The 23,458-nt window shown below is 53.2% G+C and overlaps 1 protein-coding gene across 8 annotated transcripts in view; it reads right to left on the reverse strand.

The window, feature by feature from the left end:
• LOC122367876 (uncharacterized protein CG3556-like) overlaps nt 1–23,317 on the reverse strand; it is a 34,040-nt gene extending 10,723 nt beyond the window's left edge. For 2 of the 8 annotated variants that reach the window (XM_043341398.1, XM_043341397.1), the window contains exons 1-4: nt 23,165–23,217; nt 11,655–11,853; nt 10,634–10,732; nt 2,506–2,609 (exon numbers count right to left, since the gene is read on the reverse strand). In XM_043341398.1, the coding sequence (XP_043197333.1) occupies nt 2,506–2,609; nt 10,634–10,732; nt 11,655–11,662 (211 nt within the window). In that variant the 5' untranslated portion in view covers nt 11,663–11,853; nt 23,165–23,217. Of the gene's footprint in view, nt 1–2,505; nt 2,610–10,633; nt 10,733–11,654; nt 11,854–12,921; nt 12,991–23,164 lie in introns of those variants that run through there. The other 6 variants (XM_043341393.1, XM_043341392.1, XM_043341396.1 and 3 more) reach the window with 4 other exon arrangements.
• Nucleotides 23,318–23,458: the final 141 nt, after the last annotated feature.

Below are 23,458 nucleotides of genomic sequence, written 5' to 3' on the forward strand. Positions count from 1 at the left end.
CGCGTTATTCGCGGTTTTGTCGAAAAAAGAATACCTACCACGCAGTTTGCAGAGGGCTGTACATAAGATACGACCGGCCGTGCTATGGTTGTTCGCCGGCCGTGTTATAGTTGCACGACGGCGACCGTGCAACTACACACGGTCCACACTGTGAGTGTGGACCGTGTGTAGTGTGGAGTGTGGACACTGTGAGTGTGGACGGCCGGGATAGACGGAACGATGGACGTAAATATAATGAAAAGCAAAGAAATACATTGTTTGGCAGATGCAACAAAAGCATGATATTCTGCAGGAGATGCGGAACAGTTGGTTCAATGCTATTAGCTTAGCGTCGTTTTAATGAGCGACCGCCCAACGGATCGCTCTTTCCAACCATTAAGGTTTAAGGGTTAAGTTGCTGGTGTATTAATATACCTTTCAATATTTCTTTTTAAGGTTTTACAAGGCTTCCATTTTTCAATAAATGGCCAGCTGTTGATATGGAGCTCAACAATAGGGAGAAGAGTAGGCCAGGTCCATTTATCATATTAGCGAAGTGGCATAAATACATACGCAGCGATGGTGAAGATCGAATCACCGGCTGACTAGCGCGCCCATCTCGGGCCAGTATTTAGCCACTGACACGCGCTGCGGACCGGAGACGACCCCTGATCCCCTGACCGAGCAGCGAACGGGTCGATTAGGCGGCCGGCCCACACGGAGAGGGCGGAGCGCCGTGTGGTCAGACACAGCAGCCGGAGATACAGCGGACGACGGTGATCGGCGGGACGATATACCAGACGGGGCCACGCACCGGCCACGACAGGGGCAGGAACGATCAGCTGACCGGCGTGATACCGAGGGCAATCGAGTCGGTGGCCCAGCAATTCAGCATAGATAATCAGAGGTTTTAATTAGTCTGAATTGATTCTGGATGCAGTTTGGTTGGGCTTCGTTGCTAAGGGAAATAAGTTACACACTGGCAGCATTATAACTAAATAGTATTGTAACTTTTTGTGACATGACGAATTACAACATTTCCGAACATGAAGTTCCGTAATTTGATACCGGATGCCGAAGTTTTCGGCCGCACTGCATACCATTAACACGATGCAATCTATTGTTTCCGCAAATTTGCGAATTTCACCAAAGGGCAGCACGGCTGAAAAATTGGGTCGCCAAACTCCGCATGCCTCTGCCATTCTTCACCTTGACGAGAACAAATCGCCGGGAGGCCTGGAATCTCGCTAACGAAATGACACCATTAACCATGACAAACGCCCATGTCTGGCGGGACGCAATCAGCAGGCATGTAAATTCTGCCTCGGGGAATGGACTGCCGCAGAGACGGCAGCTCTAATGGACCGCCGCGCGGAAGACGGCAGCTCTAATATTAGCTGTCTCTGCAGAAAAGACGACTGTATTATCCTGCAGTCAGAGCGGAGAAAAGGCTGAAAATGAGCGCCTCACCTGGGACGCGAGCCCAAGTAGCCTGCCCCAACTGATATGAAGCTCTAATGGTCTACGTCGGGAGACACAAAGGCTCACATGACCAATCCAATGAATTTAATTAGAAACAGACTTGAATACCCGATTGCGTTTCATGGACAAATATCTTTTGCCCAGATAATAGAAGAATTCCCCACTTATGCTGTTAGATACGTATTGCAGAGAGCGGCTGAACGGCTGGACCCATCACGCCGCGGGCTGACACCCACTCATCGGTCTGTTCCGGTCACAGCTTCAGCGCAATGAACTGATGGACATTGTGCTGAGAACTCATGGCCGATGACATATCATGCCGCGGCCGTGGGCCAGACCTGCACGACATGACCAGTCGCGGACCTGACTCAGGTCCGCGACTGGTCCAATTCACATACAAATCCACATGAATTGACCACAGTCATCAAGATGGCACAAACATGGCGCACATTCAAGATAAGTTCTTACCGATATGGAGAACTCGCAGACTGTGCTTCGCCCGACTTTTTCCCATTTCAGACTCGAAGAACCGTAGTTCAGGTAGCTACGATACTGTATAATAGCCTGAATAAGCGCAATATCACAACGACGATCAGATAAATGCCTCTAACACCAACGGGAATCCGGAATGGCGCACGCCGGGTTGCGTTTATAGAGGAGCAAAATAATAAAATATTAAATAAGAAATGTACAATATGTATTAACATAATTGTTATTTGTATTTTTAAAATTTTCTAAGCAAATATTTTAATCTTATTTTCTATTAACAAAGCCTTTTTTAAGAAAAAAATGTAATTTCACCACTAGCACTCTCCAATAACGGAACGGGCCGGTCGGCCTCGGACGTTCCGTTATTACCGGCGGACCCCGCGCCGCTGGCCGCAGTCTGGGCGCTACGACCTGCGCAGTGACCTGTCATGTCGCGGATCTAACCTGCGTACTGACCTGTCATGTCACTGACCTGAACTGCTCACTGACCTGTTATGTCGCTGACCTGACCTGCGTAGTAACCTGTTATGTCGCTGACCTGACCTGCGCACTGACCTGTCATGTCGCGGCCGTGGAAGCTGCGGACGTCGAAGCAGAGGCTGACGAAGGCTAGCACGTATTCGGCGATCCGGCCCGTCGTTAGAGGATAGTCCCTCCGACTGACGGAGAGAATATCAATTAAAATATGTCGATAAATGGGTGCAGTCCCTCCAAATGACGGAGGAGAGACGATAATCAAGCATTAACGGGACGTTGAATCGTGATTAGCGGGCCGACGTGACACGACGCGACACCGAGCCGGTGGGGTCCAGGGAAGGGGGAGGGGGAGGGGGGGGGGGGCGATAACGAGAAGGGTGGAGAAGAACAAACAGAACCGCGGCGGCCCCGCCGTGGTCGGCCGATAACACGCGCAGTGTGAGCCGAGCCGCGGTGTACAAGGGGTGCGCGGAGTGTTTCTCGCGCGGCGCGCGCGACGAATGCGATATAAGTGCTCGGTTTGGTGTACGGAATAACAGGACAACATCAACGGAGCGACAGGAGACGGACGCATGATGGCAGGTGGGCGCAGCGATAGGCTGCGGGGGGGGGGAAGGATCTAGGTAGAACGGCCACGAGGAGACGGGATAGGGGGGGGGGGACCGTTCGACGGGCGCTATAGAAGTGGGCGTGACGGAGAGGGGCGGGTACCTAGCTGACCACGACACCGTGCGCCTAGAGAGGCCAGCATCTGTGGTCCCCGTCGTGTCATGGCCACGGCCGACGGGTGTGACCTGATCCGTATATGCCGTGTGCACAGGAGGACCTGGTAACTGTGGTCCCCGTCGTGTCATGGCCACGGCCGACGGGTGTGACCTGATCCGTACATGCCGTGTGAACAGGATGACCTGGCAACTGTGGTCCCCGTCGTGTCATGGCCACGGCCGACGGGTGTGACCTGATCCGTACATGCCGTGTGAACAGGATGACCTGGCAACTGTGGTCCCCGTCGTGTCATGGCCACGGCCGACGGGTGCGACCTGATCCGTACATGCCGTGAGAACAGGATGACCTGGTAACTGTGGTCCCCGTCGTGTCATGGCCACGGCCGACGGGTGTGACCTGATCCGTATATGCCGTGTGCACAGGAGGACCTGGCAACTGTGGTCCCCGTCGTGTCATGGCCACGGCCGACGGGTGTGACCTGATCCGTATATGCCGTGTGAACAGGATGACCTGGCAACTGTGGTCCCCGTCGTGTCATGGCCACGGCCGACGGGTGTGACCTGATCCGTACATGCCGTGTGAACAGGATGACCTGGCAACTGTGGTCCCCGTCGTGTCATGGCCACGGCCGACGGGTGTGACCTGATCCGTACATGCCGTGTGAACAGGATGACCTGGCAACTGTGGTCCCCGTCGTGTCATGGCCACGGCCGACGGGTGTGACCTGATCCGTACATGCCGTGTGAACAGGATGACCTGGCAACTGTGGTCCCCGTCGTGTCATGGCCACGGCCGACGGGTGTGACCTGATCCGTATATGCCTATGCACAGGAGGACCGGGCAACTGTGGTCCCCGTCGTGTCATGGCCACGGCCGACGGGTGTGACCTGATCCGTACATGCCGTGTGCACAGGAGGACCTGGCACTCTGTGGTCCCCGTCGTGTCATGGCCACGGCCGACGGGTGTGACCTGATCCGTACATGCCGTGTGAACAGGATGACCTGGCAATGTGGTCCCCGTCGTGTCATGGCCACGGCCGACGGGTGTGACCTGATCCGTACATGCCGTGTGAACAGGATGACCTGGCAACTGTGGTCCCCGTCGCGTCATGGTCACGGCCGACGGGTGTGACCTGATCCGTACATGCCGTGTGAACAGGATGACCTGGCAACTGTGGTCCCCGTCGTGTCATGGCCACGGCCGACGGGTGTGACCTGATCCGTACATGCCGTGTGAACAGGATGACCTGGCCACTGTGGTCCCCGTCGTGCCATGGCCACGGCCGACGGGTGTGACCTGATCCGTATATGCCGTGTGCACAGGAGGACCTGGCAACTGTGGTCCCCGTCGTGTCATGGCCACGGCCGACGGGTGTGACCTGATCCGTACATGCCGTGTGAACAGGATGACCTGGCAACTGTGGTCCCCGTCGGGTCATGGCCACGGCCGAGGGGTGTGACCTGATCCGTACATGCCGTGTGAACAGGATGACCTGGCAACTGTGGTCCCCGTCGTGTCATGGCCACGGCCGACGGGTGTGACCTGATCCGTATATGCCGTGTGCACAGGAGGACCTGGCACTCTGTGGTCCCCGTCGTGTCATGGCCACGGCCGACGGGTGTGACCTGATCCGTATATGCCGTGTGCACAGGAGGACCTGGCAACTGTGGTCCCCGTCGGGCCATGGCCACGGCCGACGGGTGTGACCTGATCCGTACATGCCGTGTGAACAGGATGACCTGGCAACTGTGGTCCCCGTCGTGTCATGGCCACGGCCGACGGGTGAGACCTGATCAGTACATGCCGTGTGCACAGGAGGACCTGGCAACTGTGGTCCCCGTCGAGCCATATCTGGCCCGACGACGGGTATGACCTGACACGTGACGTAACTCGCGAGTTCTACCCGGCAGGTAATGGTGCGAACTGATCCAGAACAGGCGGGCACGTATAGGAGAGGGGCGGGTATCTAATGGCCTCCATCGGGGCGCGGCGGCATTGGGTGAGACGGCAATTTAGTGGTGTCAATCGTAGCTTGAATCTGTGGATTTCCGATTTTGTCCAATGTCCAATCCGGAATTCGGTTGGACAATGACGCAGGTTTGGACAACTTTGGACAATCATTGCTACACCTCAGCATTTCTATAAAGCAATCGTGGTTAACACTGATTGGCGAATAGAAAGATCAGCCTTTGAGATGATTAACACATTAAAGCTGCTAAAAATACATAAAAAAAAGATAACAGTGTTAAGTGTAAACTATTGCGTAGGTTTCGGACATCTTTGGACAAATGGCTAGCTTAAACATTTTGGACGGAAATCGGCGTAAGCATTGGAATTGGACGGACATTGGACATACATTTTCTGCAACTAACACCACTAGACGGCATACGCCGAGGTGATAAAGACGAGGCGCCGTCAGCGAGGTGTTGTCGCGGCTGAGCAAATATTGGAGCTTACGACCGGTCGGGACGATAGCGGAGAGTGGGAGAGCAGAGAGGGAGAGTTTGAGGGCACGCAGCTGCGCGCTAAGACAAACAGGTCGGCCGTGCCGAGGCCCAGGGAGGGGAGATGGGGCGTTGGGAGCGGTCTCCAGCGGCGGCTGGGTTCTGGGGAGGGGCCGGTCATAACGGAGGGTGGGGGTGGGGGGGGGGGGGGAGGGAGATACACTTGGCTGGACATGTGCATCGGGTAGATCGAAATAGTCAGTGTCACTCTGCGGTGCAGTGATGGATTCCAGACTGGGTGTGTGCGCAGAATAGACCGTCCCAGTCAGTGTCACGCAGCCGTGCAGAGATGCATTGTATGTCGGCTAGCCGGGTGCCCCGGGCGCCCCGATTTCGGCTTGCTTTGAGCGCTAGGCGGATTGATATGGTGAGTGTCACGCTGACGTGCCGCGGTGGTTCCCGGCTGGCTGTGTCGACTGCGGTCTTTCCACAGGGCACGTATCAGCAAGAAGGCTCATGTTAGACCGTTTCCAACGCTAAGTCGGAATGTAACTGCACAACTGCAGGTCGTCACTGTCCCGTCGCGGCGGCGGCCGCCGCTTGTGATACTGATGGGTCGGGCTTTCGAATGAGCCTGATCCGTACACCTATCATATCCCTCGTCCGTGTGCGGCGTTCTGTTGCGTCTAGCGTGTGGGGAAGGGGTCAGTTGGACCCCCCCCCCCTCCCCCTGCCATCCGGCTCCTGATTGGGCTGGAATGCCCAGGTCATCAGACCAGTTCGGTCGCCAATGGGACGTCATTAAGCTCCGCCAAAGCGAGCCTCAAGGACGTCACCCCAAACGGCCGACTCGTCTCGTCTCGTCTCGGCCGGCGCCGGCTCTCCCCCAGCAAGGCAGTGAACGCGACGGTTAGTGTATGTAGGTTGGACCACCGGCTGGAATGACTGGATCCGGTTATACTCTGACCACGTGGTGTGGGCGTCACATTTCTGTTGGCTTAGACCCGGCGTCGGCAAGGCGGTCTAGATGACATTAACAGGGTCAACATGTCGCCAACTGGTCGGTGCGTGTGCATGTCATCGCGGCCTCGGTATGGTATCGATATATACCTGGCGCAATAGCGGCGCCTGCCAGACATGCCAAGTTCAACGCGTATAGCCCAGCAGAAACGCAGCGCGGCAAACTCGCTGACTAGTGCTCGCGTCAAACGCGAAAGCCGGACATGAGGGGAATCTGTGGACCCAGTGGTGCTATTTGCTTACGGCCTGGGCGGCCGTAGCGGTGATAAAAGCTACACCGCCGACAAACCGACGAACAAGGGAGGGACAATGGCCTGGGACGGAAGGAGAGGAGGGGAGGGGAGGAAAGAGGAGAGGAGAGGAGAGGAGAGGAGAGGAGAGAGAGAGAGAGAGAGAGAGAGAGAGAGAGAGAGAGAGAGGATGGAGGGCGGAAGAGAGAGAGAGAGAGGAGGGAGAGGAAGAGAGAGAGAGAGAGAGAGAGAGAGAGAGAGAGAGAGGGGGGGGGGGTGCGGCGACATGGATAAGGGAACGTGCGGCCGAGCGGGCGGACGCGCGGAAAGACGACCTCGAGTGACTCATAACGCACACCGCGGCGCCGGCGCGGCGGGCCGGTCAGGCAAGTGCAAACAGCAGATAGCCCGGCACGGCAGGCTGTGGTACTGCGATCCTAGGCGTGACTTCGGGGGCGTATTCATAATTAGACTCGTGCATGATCCTACGCCGTCGACAGTGCAGAAGGGTGGAAGCCAAGCGACAGGCTGTGGACAATGGTCGATGCCAGAGAAACTGTCGTTGGGCGGTTCCGGCACGGGGCTGACATTGGATACCGCGGTGCGGCGCGGGGCCGTTTCGCGAAAAACAATCAGTCCGCCGAACGGCGCCGTGCCGGGGTGACGGCAGCCATTCGGCGAGAGGTCGCGGACGGTACGACACGGGGACCGTTCCATGCTCCACCGCTGCCGAACATGATAGTGAACCCGTTGAGTGCGCGCGATAAACCTAATGGCGAAGTGCGGCTCATTTAGATCTATCACAGTCGAGAGATGTCGGGGTCAACGCCGGGTTAGACCCAGACGAGTTTCGTGTGACGTACACATCATTCGACGAGGCCGTGCGGTCGATTCTCCTAGCTGGAGGCGCCGGGACCTTGCTGTTCAAGACCGATGTTAAAAATGCATTCAAACTTATACCTGTCCGGCCCGGCCAGTGGGCGCTACTGGGGTTCTGTTGGGACGGTTTACTATACTACCAGGTTTGTCTGCCATTGAGGCTAGAAGCAGTCCATGGGTTTTCAATGATTTTGCCACATGCTTGCGCCTATGTGTTCCAGGATCAGACATCGGACGTGTATATACGCAATTATTTAGATGACTTCTTCGGGGTAGGGCGCGGAGTATCGGACAGTGCCGACGTAGCGTATGTGAGACTGCGAGACATTTGTGCGGAAGTGGGCGTGCCGCTGGCCGAGCGGAAACGCGCCCCGCTATCAACACGGATGGAGCTTCTCGGGTTGTGATAGACACAGAAACACCCTAGACACCCTAGAGTTGCCAGACGCCAAGCTAGTGGGCACCCAGGAGTTACTAAAGACACTGCTCGGGCGACAGAAATGCACACAGCGGGAACTGCTGTCGGTGGTGGGACGTCTCGTGCACGCCAGCAAGTACGTCCCGCCGGGGAGGGCGTTCACTAGACGCCTGCTAGATGCGGCGCACTCTGTTAGCGGACCGAACCGCCGGGTGCGGATCACGGCCGATGTACGGGCGGTTTTACGGTGGTGGGCCACTTTTTGCCGATGTGGTACGGCATTCCCCCCCCCCCCCCCCCGCCACCGGGCGAGTACGACCACTGTATTGTGATGAACACGGACAGCTCACGTCGGGGGATGGGGGCGTGGCACGGAGACGAATGGTGGATGATGGAGTGGCCCCGCGAGCGGCAGTGTGACGCCGCGCCATCCATGACGTGGCTGGAGCTCATCCCCGTCATGGTGGCATGTTTGGTGTGGGGAGAGAGATGGGGAGGGCACCGCGTGCTGATCCGGTCCGATAACATGGGGGTGGTGGGGGTCTGGGGGAGGGGATGGTCGGGGTCGCCACTGATTATAGCGCTGCTGCGTCAGCCCCTGTTCTGGACGGCGTTCCATGAGTTCGCTGTATCCGTCGAGTACGTGGCAACGAAAGAGAACGGCGCGGCCGACGCGCTCAGTCGGCACGACTTGGCGCGGTTTCCGGCGGCTGCGGCCACAGGCGGCCCAGTGTCCGGTCCGGCCCCCATCGTGTGTGGCGGAGTACCTGCAGGACCCGAGCCGTGGAACCCACGTGTTGACAGGTACCGCCTGTGAACCCTGTGAACGGGACACGCGCGCATAATCTAGTATGAATACACATACCCTTGGTTCCTTTGGGGTGTTTGGCGGTGGCTCGCACAGAGCTGGAGGCGAAGATAAACCCGGGTGTTGACGGCCTTTCACAGCCAAACAGGGAGAGGAGTTGATCGGAGGACACGCTAATCAAGCATTAACGGGACGTTGAATCGTGATTAGCGGGCCGACGTGACACGACGCGACACCGAGCCAGTGGGGTCCAGGGAAGGGGGAGGGGGAGGGGGGGGGGGGCGATAACGAGAAGGGTGGAGAAGAACAAACAGAACCGCGGCGGCCCCGCCGTGGTCGGCCGATAACACGCGCAGTGTGAGCCGAGCCGCGGTGTACAAGGGGTGCGCGGAGTGTTTGCCCACCCACCATCCCCATCATCACCGTCCTGTCCTTTGTTCCCAAACGACCCTCGTCGTCCACCCGGGTTTGACGAAGCGGTGGCTCGCACAGAGCTGGAGGCGAAGATAAACCCGGGTGTTGACGGCCTTTCACAGCCAAACAGGGAGAGGAGTTGATCGGAGGACACGCTAAATTAAGATTACTCGTTAGAGGGCAGCTCTTTGGATTAGAACCTTATTACCGATGTCCCTGAACAACTGATAGCATAAAATAGCGGACAATGCATGGAAAGTTCAATGTCACAAGTGATCTCATTCCCAATACATAGCAATATATGAATTCAACGATTAGGTACACTTATTACGCTACAGTTACGTGATTACGGATTTGACACTTTATAGGTAGAACTAAGGTACTTCCACAAATTAAAAAAATAGTGTACAAAGTAAAATACGGTGGAAGCAAAATGTGTTGTCCTGGATCGTTACAGAATGCAGTCATGGCAAAAATCGGTAGGTACCTAGAAAATGAGGTATAAGAAAAACCATAGTATTATACCCTACTCCAACAGAACCTAGTTACATGCTTGCATAACGCATACTTATGTAAGTAATACATGGCACATGATATATACATTCTAACGTGCTTATGTAGTTTCTTCGGTAGTATAAACTTTGGTATCGGAGCATTGCTGCATTAAATCCCAGAGCCATAGTCATGCATAGGGTGTTTTATGCGCGTGCACATGCCACAACAAGCAATACACAAATAAGTGTGCATCAATCTTTATAAAATAAAGATTGAGCAAGATTCACAGCCTCTATAATTTATTACTCGTTTATGCAACTGCCAAAACAGAGTACAAGAATAACCACAATGATATGGACTTCTAATAGTTTCATCCGGTTAGAATGGCCGCAATGAAAGCTAACAACAGCCAGAAAATTGGCCCCGAAATCTTTGGCGCTTGGTGAGGTTGATGTCTGGGAATGGGCAATAAAGTGCCGCCGGACTGGACCCGGGGGGCTCGTCTGCCGTCTGCAGTGTAGCCGGGACGTGGGGCCGGAGTTCCGGGTCCATTTCCCGCACAATTGTCCGACACTGACAGGAAGTGGTGCCCTCACAGCTCAGACATGGCACCGATGATGTGCTGTAAACTGCCAGCTATATGCCAGCTCAAAGTTGGGAAGTTGCTGCATGATCTAGCAACATTAATTCAAATTCATCGATGATATGTAACATGACCTATTATGTAGTTCTTTCGTTTCGTGTAATTATATGTTAGCAACACCTGCTTACCTGCATATGTAGTAAGGTTTGCGGGTGGTCGTGGTGCCATTTTCAGTCATGTTGGATGGTCGAGGGCCACAGCCCCAGTTCTTCTCATCCTTCTGAAAGCTGGTAATGCGACATTGCTGGTAGCGATAAAGCAATAATTGCCGTTTAAACAGTCAAGTCTCTAGACTTTTCTAGAACTGTACAGATAAGTCAAAAGTAGAGGGGTATCTACCAATAAAGTAGTCTAGACATCAGTGCCAGGTTTAACTTTGGCATTTTTACGCCAGTATGACACACATATAATGCTTTGAGGTTATGGTGCAATAACAATGTGCCATTGTAAATTTGCATTTTAAATGATTTTATGCAATACAAGTGAAACCCAAGCAAAACAGTGTGTCTTTTCACCACCACTGCTTTGCCATGAGTGTCCTCTTGCTCCTGCTACACGCGGGCCCATGTGTTCCGCTCCCACCTTGGCGTCAGGGGACCAGCCTACATGGTGGGCGCCGCTGGGATATCTCTGCGAGATTCCAGCGACAGCACGGGCTATTTTGTCCCCGCTGGAAATAATTTAGACGGCTAAACCTCGAGCCGATGACGTCAAGTCACCGGCACCTGAGACTAAATTTACAAATATCATTTGTCAGATGTCTTACTCAGTACTCACTGAATATATACATGAAACTAAGGCATGTGAGCAGTCAGACGTTTTTTAATAGAATCAGATAAGATAGGTTGTTGTTGAGCTTATGTTAAGCTATTGCCCATAGTCACTAATTAGTGCGCCACATCCATCGTGCGTCATGCAAAACAACTATTAACTACAATGCAGTCTGCAATGCAACAATACAATAAAGCAAAAAACAACATAGATAAAATGCATGCTAGCTAATCTAAGCGTGTTTTGACCTACTTCTACTGCCCACTTTCTCATAAAACATTCTACTTCCCACACCGCATACTGCATGGTCGATCCACGCTGCAGTATGCGCCCACATGCCAGTGCGGACGTCAGCCAATGACCAGAGGCCGGACTCACCCCCACATGTCCACTAGGAAGTTGATCTGCAGCTGTTTGCTGGTGAGCTCCCTCTCGACACCGCTCAGCGCCGTCGAGTTGGCCAGGTTGACTGCGATCACCGCCTTGGAGGACTCTGTGGCCCAGCCGTGGTCGTCGCCCTGCCTCTCCAGCACCCAGGAAAGCGCCCGGCCGGCCGCGTCATCGGCCACCGAGCCCTCTGTGGACGGGAAACGTCGGGGAGGTCAGGTCAGAGTGTCAGGTCGGATTAGGTCTGGTCAGGTCGGGTCAGGTCAGATCAGGTCAGAAGATCAAGTCGGGCAGGGCTGAGTGAGGTTGAATCAAATCAATTCGTGTAAGCTCGGATTTGGAATCTAATTCCTCAGTGCACCTGCTTGGGCAACCAAACACAGATTGGTATTCCGTCAGGTCATTGGGACCTTGCGTCAAGCAGTATATTAACGTTTTCATCAATAGCGACCAAATTCAGAAGCGAGCTCGAGAAGCATCTTCATTCTGGTCACGGCCCATATTGAGCTATCTCAAAAGGCACCAATCTCAGAGTTTAGTCACGTATGCTCAGTGCCAATGCGGTGAAAAGTTATGCAGCTACCAACGGACTGGCAGTAAACGTAAATTCATGTTAGAGCGAGCGAAGTTTGCCGAGATACGGTCGTTTACGCCCAAACTTTGACAAAATGCTCGCTCTGTGCAGTTTGGAAATGTCATTCAGCCAGTTTTCCCGCATTGCCAAATGCAAAATAAAGTGCACTGGTAGAGTGAAGGCCAGCATTTGTTTTATAAACATATAATTTTGTGCGATCTAGACAAAATTATAGCACTTAAACCTTAAAGGCTTCCCGGTAGCAAGAGAAAGCTATTGATGCTGGGTGTTACCGCTGCAGCGCATCGTATCGTAATTTCTTAGACGATCGTTGCACGTCGAATACTCAACAGATAGCCGACGAATATGCTACGAGTTCAAATCTATAATGAAAGTGTGTATCGTCAATTCTAGCCTTAGGTACATATGCTAGGCATATGCTTAGGTATATGCTCGTTCTACTGCTCGTAGGTATATCATAATCATTCAAAACAGGTGACATCCGAGTTTTTCTAGACAGAAAAGAATCATTTTTGGAAAGCATGTGAGCACTAATTTATTGAACCTTTACAATTGTTTGTGATATCTTAATTAAAATTCCCTAATTTTCTTGTAACTATTCAAATTCGTTCACCAATGTCTCAAATTTCCGCGGTTTCGATAAAATGTTTCCCCGCTATTTACCTCCGTTTGTACATCGAGTGCTACCCAAGGCCTCAAAGACCATTTTGTCCACCGCTCTAGCCAGCTCCACTTTAACTGATCGCAGCTTCGATCTGCCGACAACAGCGTCCCACCGCGCAGCCGTCGCCCCTATTTCACTTCCATTAGGTGGCGCGAGGCGCGCGACTGACGCGATTTCACGCCGCCGACGTTTAACGGCGGTGCGCCCCGCGGCGATAGACGGACGGGCGTATAGTGATCGGTCCGCTGTCGGCTCAGCAGCGGCCGCTTATCGCCCACCGCCGCAGTTACCGGGCAGTGTCGCCCAAACTGCACCGATAATGAGCTGCAGGGCACCCGGGCCATGGAGACTGAGACGCTGATGAGTCACCGCATCACTGGATGGGGTTTGGTTATCAAAGGTGACTGTTCGCCCGAAAACAGTCATCGGCAGCGAATGAAGAAGACTGCCTGTGCTGCAATACGAGCTGTTGCTTTAATTTTATGTAAAACCGTCTTTAAACCCACACAAATTCACCGCATATCACGCATTCACGAAATTGATGCAATCATACTCGTGCCATGGTAGGAATTCGCGCATCGACAACTTTCTTAGTCGTGTCACGCCCACATTTCATCTTCCGTGTTTTCAAAACAGGCCGCCTTTCGGAAACGGCGGAAATGTTCCGTTCCATAGCGCACGTTCTGCTCCGATACGGTGGAAATGGCGCATACTCTCTCCAACTATCAATTCCACCACAGTTCAATTTTAGCGCTGGAAAACAGGGCGCTCTCGGCGCTGGGAAAGGAGCGATCGGCCGACTTTGGTGGGTCGGCTCAACATTACACATTACGTGAGATTAATATCCGCTCTTTGAAAGGTCCCGCGGCTGTAAAGCGGGCGCTAAATCGCGGTTCGCTGGCCCGACCGAGGGTAATAAGGCTCACAATATGTCATCCCACAGGGCCCCGCAGAGGAGCGGCAAGCCACCGCCATCGAAATTAGCTACATGCCTCACCGGGGCCCTTCCTATTGCAGACAGTCACTTGTTCAGTCATGTCCAGCACACATGCATTCGAAATTGGTAACATTATTTTCTGGCTTTGAGTGTAACCTACTTCGCTATTCTCAGGGCAGATTGCGACCTGCGAGAGGGAGCACTTATCCTCGAAGTCCCCCTTTTCCACGAGCACGGTGTCGTAGCGTTTGAGATTCTCAGGCACGGCGGGTCTCAGAGCAGGCAGTTCGTTGGGGAGCGACTGCCGGCGCTGCAGTTTCGGCTGGCGAGGAACGTGTCGCCGAGCGGGGTCAGCTGGTTATGCCCGGCACGTGCCACATGGGAGCGTCATATATGGTGGCTCCAGACCCGTGGCCACCAACAATAACCGTACAGACCACAGCTCCTGACTGTGACGCCGGCGGGCGCAGGCTAATGACGTTCGAAGACAGATAAAAGGCTGAAGAGCATTTCCGCCAGTTAATAGTGAGGTAGATGAAAGGTTGTGATTAATTTCAAGACAATCCATTCTATTGCAAGTCTCAACTGTGTAAATGTGAAAGACGCACGACGAAACCTTTGACATCAGCTTCTCTGCGTGTGCTTGGTGAGCTTTTATTGTTGGATCTCTTAGACCGAACAATTTTTCAGCTACTTTTCCCTGCGGCTCCCTGGTGACCAGCTGACAAATGCCATCTGCGACACACACAATGGCGCCATTTCTTGTCACGGACAGTTTGGGGTGCTTTTGTAGCGGCTGAGGACCAACACTACCTGCGGTGACAAACACAGCCGTGGGGACGATGGGGGCGCGGTGGGGACAGGTTGGGGAGAAGGTGGGGACAGGGTTGGAAGTGACAGGGCGGTCGGGGCTAGTGAGCGAAAAAAAAACACACTTATTTCTATCAGGAAATATACATCAGTCAAGATTCGTTTCGAGCACCGCTTTTCTTTCGTTTTTTTTTTTCAGGAATGGTACCTAATTATCAGCATTGTCAAACTTAGATTACTTGCGCCATTACCAGAGATTCTGGTTTGAGAAAAATCTCTCCAAACATTTTCGTTCCTCGGCAGGTGGCTAAACTTCCTGCCAACTCACTATGGCAGCGTTAATTAACCATCCATTCAGTTTTCCGGCGCGTTGGGCGACCTGTCATCAGTAGGCGGGAAGCAAACAGGAGGCGCACAATCCGAATCCATTTATCACGGGCTGCAGTGGTGGCGAGGTGCGGTTATTTGGTTCGTGGCCCGTGCTGTACGGCCGGGTAGTGGGTGACGACCCGTCGGAGAGGGCGTGGTCAGGGGGCGGGGTCCTGGCGAGGGAGGGCTATAATCGACCGACCGACCGACCGACCGACCGACCGACCGACGGACCGACCTGTCCTTTGTTCAGGGTCGTCACTGTTATACCTGTCCTTTGTTCATTGTCCATTGTCCAGGGTCGCCAGTTGTCGGTTGTCCCGCACTGTCCAGTCCATTATCCAGGGTCGCCAATTCGTAACCGCCTGTCTGTCCATTGTCCATTCTCTACATATATTGTTCCAATGTGCACTAAGCAGTAAGCAGTGTGCACTGTGCACGCCAGAGAGCTAGCTGATCATACAGATGACAGCCTCGGGCACCACTGGTTGCTGGCACTGCGCAAATAAAAAACATCTCCTTCTCTTCAACTTCTAAAGATAATCGTCTTTAGAAACGTCTTCAACTTCCAGCGATTAACATCCGAGAGCGCCGATGGCGGCAGGCTACACTCGACAACGCACCATCAGATTACGGGTTCATGTGTTACCTAGGCACTATAATATTAGAAAAATAAGGCAATTGTCTGGTAGGACATGTTTTAGAGAGAGAGCTAACTTCGCCTATTTTCTGCGTGACTCCTTGTGATAAAAGCTTGAATGTGTCAGATGCATTCGGGGCAAACACGTACTAAAGTTGAAATGGTTTCAGGAAGACAATACTTTAATTTAAAGCTCAATACTTCCTTGCAAGCAGACTTGTTTGTTGATACTCTGGAGACGGCTGATCTCTTCCACTCCACCTTAGAGCCGGGCAGACAATTGCTGCCGTAAGTACTTTTGACCGAATGGCTTTCACTGACTCGAGGAAAACAGTCCGCGGACGCGGAGACGCACCGTTCTTTAGAGCTCGTCACACTCTATCGCCCCGCCTCATAACTGCGTCGAAGGCGACGAAGACCGACGGCCGGCCACCTCATTTTCGTCGGCGCCGACGGCCTGTCACCCCCTACCCCCTACGCCGCGCGAAACGACCGGACAACGAGCCGACAGCTCTCCGCCACCTCTTCCTGAGCCCTCGCCGGGCCGCTGCACGCAGGGCGCGGCGCATTTAATCAGCAGCCGGCCAGTATTTCAGCCGAACGAGATTGGATGGCGATCGTGGACGGCAAGCAGATGCGCGACATCTATGAAAATTGCCGTGCGCTGTACGTGACCAGTGAGCGAGTGCAGCCTCCGCCTCTCCAGCTGTGAACTCGGGGAGAAGGGCCGGTCGGCGGCGGCCGGTCTACCCACTCGTCAGTCCCCGGTCTCCGCTCGGCCACGCGCCGGTCGATGGCAGGCTGATTATTAGACTGGAGACCAGTCGGCCGAGAAAGTCAAACATTCGCGAGGCGGCGGCGGCCGAGGCGAGGACGCGCCGGCCGAGGAGCGCCGAGGTCGACGACGGCTGCAATCAGCCGGCGCGTCACAACCAATCAGCGGCGGTGGCGGCACACCGGCGGCGGTAGCGGCGCGCCGCTGCTGACTCGCCGGTCGACGGCAGCGACTGGTTAGGGCGGGATTACACCGCGAGCCGGGGGCTTTACCAGGTGATTGGAGTCGATCACAGCAGTGCTGAGGGACACAGCAGTGCTCCGCCCGGCACCGGCAGGGCGCAGAGGTCAGAGGTCAGATGCCGACCTCAGTCTGATGGGAGCTCACAGAGGAGCGGTGATCTCTGCACCGCGCGCTCCGGGTCGTACTGATGATAGATTTTGCTATATGTGCTGTGATATTCCAATTTACACCATTTTCGAACCAAGTTAACCTCGCCGGACCTATTGGTTTTCTACATACGCGCCGGCCGAGGGGGGGGGGCGGGTACGACCCCCCCCTCGCCGTTTCGCCCCTGGTGGAGCTAGCGCGTCGCGGAAAAAAACGAGCGTGTGCGCCGTTACGAGACGCAGAGATTGGTACCCGATTTCAAGGTCCTAGGTCAACCGGTGACCTCTGAGGTCAGGTCAAGTGCCCCAAGGTACGGTTCAGTTTTTGGTGAATAACTTCGCAAAAAACGGCCGCAGAGCGCCGATTTTGGCAGCATCGTGTTCGTCTTGCTCAGGCGCGTCGAATGATATACTTTTTGTCCGGGTCAGGTCAACTTGGGGTGTTGACCTCAGGTCAAGGTCAGGTCAGCACCCCCAGGTCACGAAGTTGGTCGAAAGAGGTCATGTCGCATATCATTCGATTTGGCAGGTCTTCCTGAGTCCATTGGTGGCTTTCCCGACTCGCTAGCTCAATTTGATCAAGAGTTATTGACGAAAAACTAATATGACCTTGATGACGTCATAAATGACGTCACGCAAGGTCAGCATTGCAAAAGTGACGCATCTAACCTTGCAAGGAGTGCATAAAATCACGATTCTGTGTGCTTGAGATAGTTGGAGATCGTTCCCGGCGCCAGAATAGCAGTTTTCATTTTTCCCCATTGACTTATAATGGTGAGGTCACGAAAATGACCTGACCTCATATGACCTTTAGGAAAAATCCGAGATAAACAAGTTGTGGGACTCATAATGGATACTAGATCCTGCAAGTTTCATTTCCCTGTGACATCTCCTCTGGCAGTGAGGGCGTTGCGAAGTTGCGACATCTGAAGACCGTGCAGAGGTTCACTTATGACGTCATAGGTCAGTGACCTGACCTGACCCAAAAATGCGGTTGGTGTCAAAAGATGCGGCTTGGATCAAAGGTCAGGTATGCCAAGTTTCAGCTCTCTATCGCCAGCGTGTTCGGAGCTATCGCGAAAAAACCCTATGGGGGGGGGGGGCGGCACCCGCCCCCCCCTCGGCCGGCGAGGGTTAAGACAAATGAAGCCCAATTTAAAACTGTTGATTTCTGAATTAAAACAATCGAAAAGTGGGTTAAAACACGTGACATTCAGCTTAAAACAACTGACACGCGAAATCACATGTTGGTCGTTTTAAGCTGAATGTCACGTGTTTTAACACACTCTTCGATTGTTTTAATTAAAAAATCAACAGTTTTAAATTGGGCTTCATTTGTCTTAACTTCGTTTGAAAATGGTGTAGTGGCTATAACGTAAAGAATGACTGTGGAATGGGTCGTGAACATCGACTCGGCGTAAAAAATACAGTGGAAGGGATGAAACGAACAGAAAATCTACACAAATCTTACTTAGTAGCGCACGCGATTTTTAAGTGCCGTTTTCGCATTTCTATGGAAAATCCCGTCGGGTTTTGCTAAACTTCGAGCCTCGAGGCCAGCAATATATCAATAGCGAATTATAAGCAACCAATGCAAGCACGCAACGAAGTATGCGGGTGCATGTAAGCAAACGTTCACAACTAGGGGCGATTGTTCAAATTTTCCCGAGGTAATGCGGTCTACAGTCGTTTTCTTTCTCTGGTCAGATGCGTGTTTTCAAACTGGAACAAATCTTTCAAGTAGGTACACGAAAATTGGTTAAATTGGAGCAAAATTTTAAATCATCCGTAACTGCACTGGGGACTAAATCACAATTAACTATGCAGATATTCAATGGTCTGTAAAATGATGGAAAGTTCTACGTAATTAATGAGTGGACAAACTCTTTCATCAGCAAACTCAGCGTGAGCTGCACTGAAAATGAGTGGCTGGCTGTTTTTGAAGGCCGAGCCTATCAGCATAAATTACTGGTAGCGAATTTCAGTCCGGAGCGAATTGTTTCAGCGGCCGTCGCCTGACGCACTCCAGACACCGAGGGCGCCGTTTCTTTCAGCTCCCGCCCTCCACTGCTCCGCCGGCTCCGCCGAGCAGGCGGCAATTTTGTCCGGACGGTCGGCGGGCGGAGAAAAAGAACGTGCCGAACGGTGGCCGCCGCCGCCGAGCAGCGATAGACTTCAGCCAGACACAGACAAAATACCAGTGTGGCTACTGCAGCTACAGCAACGAATATGAGATGAGAACACCTGCATTTGGTATTACTGAAAACGTGGATCGACAGCAAGCATGCAGTTATTGCGACTTGTCCTTGAACAGCTCACTGCTCTGTAATAAATATTTAGTTGGATGACGTGTCCGGCTCGCGAGTCACACGTCATTCACCGGACACAACCGTCGGTCCGATTCGTTCACTGCCCTCTCATTTATGCAATAACGTTCGGCGCGGCGGCAATGTCCAGGAAGTGAGTTATGACTCAGTACTAGGAACAGTCGGTCCCCGAGGGACTGTACCGACAGGTGCCGGGAGCAGCAGGTGGACGGGACGGTGGACATGACACAGTACCTGGACAGGTGGACGGGACAGCGGACATGACACAGTACCTGGACAGGTGGACGGGACAGCGGACATGACACAGTACCTGGACAGGTGGACGGGACAGCGGACATGACACAGTGCTTGGACAGGTGGACGGGACAGCAGACATGACACAATACTTTGGCAGGTGGACGGGACAGCGGTCATGACACAGTACTTGAACAGGTGAACGGGACAGCGGGTAGGCCAGGAGACGTAGCTAAGACTTGGCACGATGCCGAATGCCGATGGGAAGCAGACAGTGCAGTGAGGCGGCTTAGGGAGGCTATTGTAGATGAGAGAGGCCTCGTAAGTGAAGACGGTGTCGGTGACGTGACTGAAAGGCCTTTGTATGCCGTTGGTGCTGGACTCTCGGTTGAAGCTCCAGTGCCTGGCTCAGGTGAATATGGAAGGTGTGAGGCGAATGGCAACCGCTGAAAGCGCTGACAAATTGCTAATTAATTGCAAAACACGAACGATATGTGTAAGCTTAATGGCAGGACTCGTCTCGGAAAGGTTTCACGTTATTCATCTCAAAACATGATTAAGCCGAGATTCGGGAATAAACTGGACGTCACCAGACGACTGCTTTTTGTCAGATTGTCCAGTTCTCAAAACTGACAACAGTATACCCTGTATCGTAAATAACCTCTAAAGTGCATCGTCGCTGGAACTGGCGGACGTTTTACTTTAACCATGTTATATAACGACATCATATTAGACAAACTAAAATGAGGCTCTGTTCGGCTCGGTCTGCGGCTGGTGGAACAATCTCCAGCCGGGACGAGTGTTTGGGAGGGAGGGACTGGCCTCTGTCGCCGCCGAGTGGTCTCGCCGGCCGTCTAATTGAGCCTCCCCAGTCGCCGCTGTCGCCGCCGCCGCCGCCGTCGGTCGGTCCAGCCGTGTTTTCCGGCGCGCGGCGGTCGATGTTGCAGCCGCCCGTGGCAGAGTCAGCCGCGCAGGTCCCCGTGGGACGCGGCCAGCAGACCGCAGCTATCATCTGACCGAGCGTCGAGCTGAATTGAGCCGGCCGGCAGCGGCCGACAGCTACCGATGGCACGCCGGGGAGGCGGCGGAGGGGGGGGGGAGGAGCGCGCTGTGCCGACGCCTGGCTGAAGTGGCAGTCGCAGTGGGGAGTGCAGGGTCTGCGCGCGGGTCGCCGCACTATAATTCAGTTACCGAGTGGTGTGGTAGATCGTGTCCTGCACCCCACTCCAGTGCTAGGGAAAATAGCCGGCCCGGCACACCGAACAGGGGCGGCTGCTCGCTGATCCGATAGGGTGGCTCCGGCACCACACTGCGGGCAAAAACAGCTGCATCTGCCGGGGATCGCCGAGAAATAGTGCGCCGGGTCTCTGTCGACCAGCGCTAGCTGGCTTTCAGGCGACTTGGTGATAAGGTAGATGTACGTCACTTATATTATTTTCATATGGGTCACCTACTTGATAAACGACCACAAAACGACGTCCTATTCTATTTTCCTTTGACTCTCTCTCATATAGGCATTTTGTTTTGATTCGCCTGGCATCGGTAAATGTTGCAACTTATATTACCTCGTTAGAGGTTAAGCCTTATATTGTTAGTAGGTATGTAAGTTCGCACCAGGAGAGGGGCGAAGAACTGGTTGACTTAAATGTCGTCCTAAGTCATTCCACGTCAGACAGACAGACACCCTTGCATTGCTGGCAGACTATTCTGACTTTGTATCACAACTTAAGCTAATCACATCGTATGAAACTGCTCACGGCGAAATATTAATGCCGGTGGTTGTCAAATCGAAGTTTGCTAGGATTCTCGCGCTACCTGATTGTTTAGGTACCAAAGTTATCTGATTGCTATTCAGTTCACCGGATTGTTTTTCGCACACAACACCATAAATCATCCTCCATTGATTGCGTTTTATTTCCAGAGCGTAAAACTCATGCGTGAGCCTTTTGAAGCGTTCCATTTCCACTAGGTACCCATGAAGCGCAGATCCCGGATGAATGTAGGCATTCCCAATTGTAGGTACTCTATTTATTCTGGGCCGGTCGCCGGCTGTACCGGCGGATTTATATTCCATCAATCACGGGCGGCAAATGCGCTCAATCTCCTGCCCGCATCCATCGGATAGCAGTGAGCAGTGTGCGCAATATCGTGTCGGGGGAGATATTTGTCCGTCCATGGGGTGACCAGATCTCGGAGAGGACCCACCGCCAGTCGACGCTTGGTTTGTCGATAATTACGCTGGTTTTAATAATGCTCTCAATGCTCCAACATAACATTTTCGCCTGTACATTTCTCTGTTTCTCTACATGCGGTCGGTGTTCTAATGTCACTGTGTCCCGTCCACTGAGCGGGTGGACCTGCCCGTGTGGACGTGTCATGTCACGCTGCCGTCCCGGGCGGTATAAAAGGTCAGAGGTGACCGTTCTCAGACCATTCAATGTTCATAGCACAGCTGTGTTCAAAACTCAACCCATCGGGCATGCCTTTGTCAGTGGCCGTCCGTGCAGCTGGTACTTCTGAGCACAAGTTCTTGAATGCCCACTGACCAGATGGAAACACCGTACTAAATCGTGTCGTTGCCGTGTATTCATTCTGTTTCGCTTGTGTCGGGTTAGCTTGGAGGTTTTGGTTCCATCGAAACTGAGTATTTACATATTCGCATGCAATTGTCTATTTTCCGTGTTCGTGTGAGGCTGAACGCCTAAACTGTAACGGCGTTTCCTGATGGCCCAGTAGAGTTGGAACACTAGTTCTTAGAACTATTCCGGCATGTTTCAGCATTGCGCTGTGTGATTTATAGGGGCCTGGTAATGGGCTTTGAGGCAGTATTCGTGAGCAGGCGCGTGTGGTTAACATAAAACCTTGATGGACCGTCAACAGCATAGCTGTAAACTGCTGACTTTGTGAACCATTGGCTTCCTCGTCCATCACTGCAGTGCAAGGCCGCTGATGGCTCAATGCGGTGACGGAGTCGACTGTGTCCAATCCACCTCCCTTACCGCTGCTGTTCGGAGAGAGCTCACTCACGACAGCGGGCGGGCACATACAGAGCCACTCGCGTCAGGCGACTCACGGCACAGAAATCACTTTGAATAGACTCACAGCAGGCATTTACCGTTGGCTTGGGTGTCATACCTTATAAGCTCACCGGGTCACCCCACCAATAATGGCACTGACAGCGACTCGCTTTCAGAAAGCCGTCAATCAAGGCACGAGTCACACTGACGGCAAGATAGGTACTCCCTCCTTCATGAGGCTTGTCCACAGCGGCACAGCGTCCAGAGCGCCCCACTGAGCGCCGTGACTGCCGGCACTGTGTGTCGCTCTGTCACGGGACAACACGGGGCACTCCGTTTTGGTCCATTAGCTGACACGGGCTCGGCAGGCCCGGAGCCGATCATGCAAATATGATCCTCAGCGGCCCACTCGCTAAGTGCGTCCTCTCGGGATCAGCTCAGAGCAACACTCGGATTTGACAACAAACGTAAAGGGCGTAGTCGGAAGCTGACAGTTTGAATACTTGCCTATGTCTTTACCCATTAAACGCATGCCTTCCATATTCTCTACATTGAAATGTAATGAAGTTGGTTGAGGGAGAAGTTAACGAGTCACAGTGCTCCGAAAGTAAGCGTGAAAAAAATAGCAATATGTACATATGCATAAGTTTCGTTTGAACTGCAGTGAGTTTTATACCGGAAATAGCATGTATTGTTCACTCCACACACGGCCATTACTTGGTCATGACTTGCTCGCAGACTCACCTGTGAGGGAGGGCCAAGCAGGCGACGGCGATGCTCAATGCCGCCTTCATCTCTGGAACGGGCGGGCGCGGCGTCAATTAGCAGACGGCCTGCTAGCTGGCCGCAGACTTGTAAACGACTCAATTTTTTTTGAGTCGATTCTTTGTTTGAGTCTGGAAATTTGAATCGATTCATCAAACGACTCATGATGTTAAATTTAATTGATTCGAATCAACTCATGACTCATCAAGTTCCTCGATAAAATGATTCGAATCAACTCATGACTCGAGCAACTAGCCAACGGAATGATTCGAA

The sequence above is a fragment of the Amphibalanus amphitrite genome, unplaced genomic scaffold (genome assembly GCF_019059575.1).
Source record: "Amphibalanus amphitrite isolate SeventyFive unplaced genomic scaffold, NRLGWU_Aamphi_draft 000902F_arrow, whole genome shotgun sequence".
Lineage (NCBI taxonomy): Eukaryota > Metazoa > Arthropoda > Thecostraca > Balanomorpha > Balanidae > Amphibalanus > Amphibalanus amphitrite.